The 6,891-nt window shown below is 35.9% G+C and overlaps 1 protein-coding gene across 2 annotated transcripts; it reads left to right on the plus strand.

The window, feature by feature from the left end:
• The first annotated feature begins 2,748 nt into the window (after positions 1 to 2,748).
• Positions 2,749 to 6,015, plus strand: ETH (Ecdysis triggering hormone). 2 transcript variants are annotated; one of them, XM_089648069.1, is made up of 3 exons: positions 2,749 to 2,984; positions 4,061 to 4,139; positions 5,602 to 6,015. In XM_089648069.1, exons 1-3 carry the CDS (start codon positions 2,772 to 2,774, stop codon positions 5,877 to 5,879), a joined length of 570 nt encoding a protein of 189 aa, XP_089504195.1. In that variant the 5' UTR covers positions 2,749 to 2,771; the 3' UTR covers positions 5,880 to 6,015. The 2 variants fall into 2 exon arrangements, with proteins under 2 accessions (XP_089504195.1, XP_089504196.1); XM_089648070.1 differs by having other exon boundaries at positions 2,751 to 2,978.
• The last annotated feature ends 876 nt before the right edge of the window (positions 6,016 to 6,891 follow it).

The following is a 6,891-nucleotide window of genomic DNA, read 5'->3' on the forward strand; positions in this document are numbered from 1 at the left end:
GTTTCCGATCAGGTAACTGAAAATGGTTCTTCCATCCGATATCTAATTTGTTAGGAAGGCGGGCTATTTTTTATATGTTTGAGTAAAAAATACTTTCGTGTTATCTAGCGAAAACCTGTGATAAAAGTGTTGTTTTGGAAAAACCCTACAAATTCGTAAAACTAATTTAAAATCTTGGACTTGATATGAAAGTGGTTATTAATTTTTCAAAATTTTAATGTTAAATATTGTAATTCATATTTAATGCTTATACCTAGATTGCATGCAGTTGGCAATGTTTTCTCAGAAGTAGTAGATGTGTTTAACTGCACGGAATTTAGTTTTAAGAAGGCTATAATAACACATGGAGTATCTTGATGTACGGCTGCGAAACATGGTGCCTATCGGAAAGAGATAAACGGAGACTAGAGGCTTTTGAGATGTGGTCCTATAGAAGACTGTTAGGAATTTCCTGGAGAGACCATATTACAAATGAGTTCTCCAAAGAATCGAAGGAGGAAGGCACCTGCTCAGGGCCTTGTCCGAAAGGCGTGCAAGATGGATCGGCCATGTTATACGACAAGAAGGCCTCTTGCATGTCATAATGGAGGGTATGACCGAGGGGACCAACTCTAGGGGACGCCCACGCCGAGAGTACCTGGAGGACCTGCTGGTGGACGTGCGCTGCTCATCATATGCAGAAGTCAAAAGAGCCGCACAAGACAGGGAAGAATGGAAGAGCAGATTAGATGAAATTGCTGCAAACCAATCCTAGGATTGAAACCAGAGAGAGAGAGAATAACATACCTCAAACACAAAAACCTCCAGACTTCCCCACTGAACGCGTATTCGAAGAATTCAAAGTTCCTACATTTAAACACTAGGACGGGTTGATTCGGAGAATTTTAACAATTCATCAAATTTCAACGTTCATTTCTGGGTTCTGTGAATGTCTTATTCAAGTTCTGTTATTATATCATCATAGGCTAGTTGCATGACAGAACCTAAATAATAACAGAACTTGAAAAAATCTTTCACAGAACTGGAAAATGAACTTTGAAATTTGAAGAATTGTTCAAATTTCAACATTCATTTCCGGGTTCTGTGAAAGTCCTATTCAAGTTCTGTTATTATATCATTATAGGCTAGTTGCTTGACAGAACTGAAATAAAAACAGAACTTGAAAAAATCTTTCTAATATTGAACTATTTAAAAAAATATTTTAGGGAAATCGTTAACAAAAAAACTGATTCCCCTAATTTCACATAAAAATCTCACAAATTATCCTACTATACTCTATTTATCCCCCATAATATATATTTTTTCTTCCTTCCAAATACAATAATTTGTATGGATTTTAATTTTGTATTTTTTTTACTTTGTAACCTAGTTATATTATTTTTTCGCAAATGTACACTCCTCTTTCATCCACAAGCAAATGCTTTTAATGGAAGTGTAGTATAAATTAAAACAGCATGACTTGTAAACATTGTATATTTATTGTAAAAAACACAAATAATAAACAAATACAAATACAAAAAAAAACATTATTGCTGCAAAATATTGTAATTTCTCAATTTATTGGGAGAATTTTTAAGAAAAATATTGTGAAACGTTTTTACAAAATGTGGTGGACACCACTGCTTGTAGGTCGCGAACAAAAAAAAACGTGGTATACCTATAGATCACCAATAAATGTTGGCTTAATTTTAGGCACAGAAGGTTGTCAATATGTGTCTAATAAAAACTGTTTGATCGTTATCAGAGGGGATTAAACGCAAAACGGTACCAATATGCGGGACAGATCGAAATAAGATCTGATATAAAAGCTGGAATTTTCAGACTGTAATGCAGAAGCGTGCAATCAACGATTGCAAGTCTACTATAAAGGGAAAAGTTCATAAATTTTAATATACCTACATCTGATTATTTTAAAAACAAGTTAAAGGTAAAAATAATACAATCTTTAATTTACATATTTAATTTAATTGAATACAATAAAATGAACACCTTTTTTTCTATTTCAATTGCACTATCAGACAATCCCAACAAACTTCTCGATATCGTTTCCCTCCTCACCCCATTTTATCTCACAACATATCTCAATTATTAGGGATGCCAAAGTGCCACTGACTCCGGGCAGTCGGGACTCTTCCGCAATATTATTATTTTTAAAACGGTGACCACGATTTTTTTTTCACAGCACAATTTTTCATGATAACATTACATTACGAGCAGAAAATAGTTATATTGTCTTTTGATATCTCGATGGGTCTGAGCAAATTTCATGACCCTAGAGGAGTCTACCGTTCGCGATTTTAATACGAGGCAACAATACATTTTAAATTTTCACAAAATTGCAAAATATCTTCATTCCTGTATCTGGGCTATATAACAAAACAACGGGTTTCCAAAAATCTATCGATTCGTGCTGTACTTATAAAAATCTGTTTTTTAAACCATGCCAAATTAGGTATTAAAATCAGGTACTCTTGATATCGTTCTAGTGAAAGTTAAAATAGTAATGATGCTTGCGTGGTTTTGCTATTATCGCCACCTTCCTCTTTCTTCAGCAATTCAACATTCGCCAATTGGTTATAGCCTATAGGTTTCATAATGGTTTTCCAATGACTCCGAGTAGTGGTAGGGAGTGATTCAAGTTAATAATATGATTCTAAGAAAAGTGTTAGTTTCCGGAAATCAGTTTTTGTAACAAACGTCACTGGATATTTGCCTACTATTTTGTTGTCTCAAATTGATAATTATTTTTTTATTATGTCGTTTTTTCAGCTATGCCACAATCCTGCTTTTGTCTCTGCCTGCTGGTACTGACGGCGGGGGCCGTGGGGGCCTCGCGCCCCGGGGAGCCCAGCTCCTTCTTCCTTAAGGCGCCCAAGTCCGTGCCCCGGGCAGGGCGCTCCGCCCCCGGGGACTTCGAGAGTTTCTTCCTGAAGGCCAGCAAGTCTGTTCCCAGGGTGGGCAGAAGGAATGGGGGCTCCGTGAGTGTAATTACTTTCAAATTGGTTTCTGGAAACATAGATATTTGCCTGCTACAATCCTGGTCATGTTGCTGGCGACGGGGGCGGTGGGGCTCCATGCCAGGGGATCCCAGCTGCTTCTTCTAGGCGCCGGTCCGAACGCTCTCCGTTCAGTGGCTTTTGAGGGCTTCTTTCTGAAGGCCAGTAAGTCTGTACCAGGGTCGGCAGGAGGAATGAGTAGGTACTTACTACAAACTTTTTGGTATCCTGGTCAAGTACCTACTCCGAATTTAATTGGTTTATGTACAATTTCAATTTCTAATTTACTTCGTACTAATGAGCAATATGGATATTTTAAAGTTAAAACATTTTTAAACTTTGCCCCCATTCTCAAAATAAAACCGAGCATTCTCATTGCATCGCTTGTAGTTTCATCGATGTGTAAGTTAAACTGTAGACTTTCGTGGAATAAGACACCGAGATCTAGAATCTGTGAAACTCGAAGAAGATTAGCGCCAAATGAAATAAGAAAAATGAAGAGGATTTTTACCTATGTAAAAACTAATAATCTGGCATTTACTAATATTTAGTTGCAAATCATTTTCTGAACTCCAAGCAAAATGTTTATTCAGGTTCAACTGGAAAATAGCGCGATCATTATCATCTTTAATTATTCTGTAGATCTTCAGATCATTGGCAAATAACAGAACTTTGACTTTGCTAAAAATATTTACTATGTCATTGATGAACAAACAAAATAATATTGGGTCCAAATGAGATCCTTGCGGTACTCCACTTGATGCCGCAAATTTGTGAGAAGTGAATGAATCCACATTTACCGCTAAGTACCTTCCCAACAGATAACTCTTAAACCATTCAAACATGCTCCCTCTCACTCCCAACAATTTTAATTTACGTATTAAGATTCTGTGGTTTAGCAGCAGTATTTCATCTAGAGATAAGTCATGGATAAGCACTTTAAAATTATTTTGAAGTCATGGTTAAGAACTTTCATCTTTGTGTCTAGCCGTCCTCCAATTATTGGTCCAGTAGGTTATTTATCTTAACCACATTTTAATGATTTATATTTTATTTCATAACAGGTTGATTCTCCAGACAGTCCCTACGAGCAATGGCTGAACAATGAATACTTAGCATCTCTTCCTTCACAACAATATTATGGTAAGCAAGTTCAAATAATAATAATACAATATTGTTGTCTTTCATAGAAGTAGTCAGAGAGCACAGACCACCATATGTATGAAATGCCCCGATTGTTTGGGTATAATAAAAAAAATAGTCACTTTTTTCATTAAAAAGTTTTCGAAATTTTCATTATAATTTAACATGAAATGAACTAAATCATATCTAGAAAGCCAAGTTCAGTAAGTAGGTAGGTACTTAGACTTGGGATGGGTTGTTTCAGAAAATTTTAACAGTTCATCAAATTTCAAAGTTAATTTTCAAGTTCTATGAAAGTCCTAATCAAGTTCTGTTGTTATTTCAGTGATGTGAATCAACTTGCCAATAATGCCATGATAACAGAATGTGAATAAAACTTTCATAGAACTTTAAAATTAACTTTGAAATTTGATGAAATGATGCATTCAAATACGCCTGTGTTTTTATATATCTATATTATATAGATTTCACCGTTGACGGGTAAAAAATTTTTTTTAAAAAAACAACGCCATCTGTCAGACAAGCATGCTAAAACATGCTTAAAACAGTGCCATCTGATGTACGTAAAAGAAACACGTCGTATTGTTTCTCTCTCTGCAAAGACAGACGAGAGTGGTATATTTATGAGACAGACTGAGCAGAGTACCTACTGCGCGTGGCAGGGTATAGCTAGTACCTAATCTAATAATATATCAACTTACTGATGAGTGATAACTTGTATAAGTGAAACTTTCAAACGATTGTCCTATGTTTGTTTGTTTGTAATATGGTACAATATTTCTAAGTGCCCTGAAACTAAGGAATCCTCATTTGGGGAATGTTATGAGGTTGAAAGAAGTCAGGAAGGTTGAAAGTTTAATTTATGACAACAGATCTCCTCACTCTGTTTGACTGAGAAGACTAATACTAAAAGGACTATACTCTTCAGTTATGCTCTCACCAGCGCTATACAGAAAGCATCTTCTATTATGGAGAGGTGTACGTTTGGGTTAGGTTAGGTTTCAACTGCCTTCGCGTTTGACTATCAAATCGACGATCAGCACCATTTAATTTTTTTTATAAATTAACAGTCTCTGTTGAATGCCCATTCGCGTCTGAATTGTGGTATGGCATCGGCCATTCTGAAATTACTTAACTTCTACCAACTGGGATGGGAAATGAAAACATCAATGACTAAATAAAAATAAAACTCCATATTCAATGTTAATACAATCATCATAGCGTCGGTGTAGCGCAAGAAGGAGATAGGTTGGGAGGACAGACCGCCATACAACTCGGTCTTGGCACACACTAATTGATTCATTCGCATTAATTTAATATTGTTTTATACATACTCTTCTGTTATTCTGACTCTTGACATGACCTGACACAAGTATTTGATTATCTTGATCATACCATTTCGTCTGTTGTCCCCGAGTTCTCCTACCATATACCATCATTATTATGTATTATCTTTTCACAGAGAACTTTGTAAATGGCGACAGCATCTCTCCAAACTACCAAGACAACGAAATGCGCAATTCTTTGCCAGTAAATCCTGAACTAGACAGTAACGTCTACGAGTACCTGGCCATGTTTCCCACACACTTTGATAAGGACAGTCTCGCACACCGAAGGCGGCCATCTTATGATTTCTCACCGCAAAATGGCCGACAAACTGATGGACAAGATGGCGGCCGCCAGCTGCAAGATAATTTGAATAAGGAACTCGACGAGGCTAGGTACCAGGCTATTGTTTGAATTGATATTAATGGACTACTTTATCTTTTTTGCTTTTATGGTGGAACTTGTCTAGTCTCTAGTTTAGTTATATTAAATATAATGGATTTATAATGTACGTGTGTTTTGTAACATCATCTTTTAATAAATGGTGCTAAAAAAGTGTAGCAATGTTTTTTTTTTAATACATAGGTATACCACCTATGTTGTTATCCAACTGTTCGAGGCGAGTGGGAATGTATAGTCAATATTCTGGGATATGTTGTGAGTATGGAGAGAATTGGAGGTGAAAGAGATTTTTTATTAGGTACATGTACTCCACACAGGGGAAATTTAAGAAGATATTTGCAACACCACTCCGTTACTCTAGCCTATGGACCAGCAGGTTATTTCTCACTTTGAGAAACTCTCCACTAAAACACTCTTCGAGCGTTGTTTTGAGGTGACTGGAGGGACAAGTCTCACTCTAATAGAGTTTTGGAAAGATCACTTTCACACCGTTACTTACCTCAAGATTATTGACAAGGCGTAGGAAGGGGTTACCAAGCGGACCCTCACTTCTTCTTGGAAGAAGCTTTGGCCAAAGAGCGTTGTCGAATGTGATTTTGAGGGGTTTGAAAAAGAACCCGTGGAGTCTACAGTCAACGAGATTGTGTCTTTGGACAATACCATGGGACTGGACACGGACGTATATATAGCTTTGATAAGGGGGGGGTCCGCAAATTAAAAAAAAATATATAAGGTCATGTTTTCGTGAAAAAAATAGTCAGTCTTAATCAACCAGCCTTTATTTTTAAATATTATATATATAAATCATTCAGTCTCTGATATTTGAACTAAAAATAAACATAACATAATTATCGCTCCTTATTTAAATAAAATCGCTTCGTTTATAACATAAAAAAAGAAATAACATAAAATAAAAGGTGGAAAACAAAATAACTTTTTTTATACCTAATTTGTTAAGGTACACTAAACAAAAATACTCTTTCATCTTAAGAACAAATAATTTGTTTTAAAATTGAAACACCTT

This window comes from Hesperophylax consimilis, chromosome 27 (genome assembly GCF_061612785.1).
Source record: "Hesperophylax consimilis isolate HC1 chromosome 27, BYU_Hcon_1.0, whole genome shotgun sequence".
Classification (NCBI taxonomy): domain Eukaryota; kingdom Metazoa; phylum Arthropoda; class Insecta; order Trichoptera; family Limnephilidae; genus Hesperophylax; species Hesperophylax consimilis.

Excerpts from the sequence above, each read along its gene's own strand:
- ETH (XM_089648069.1), top strand. The coding sequence starts at position 2,772 with ATGCCACAATCCTGCTTTTGTCTCTGCCTGCTGGTACTGACGGCGGGG. Across the intron at positions 2,985-4,060 it reads GGAATGGGGGCTCCGTGAGT|GTTGATTCTCCAGACAGTCC; the intron begins GTAATTACTTTC and ends ATTTCATAACAG. Across the intron at positions 4,140-5,601 it reads TCCTTCACAACAATATTATG|AGAACTTTGTAAATGGCGAC; the intron begins GTAAGCAAGTTC and ends ATCTTTTCACAG.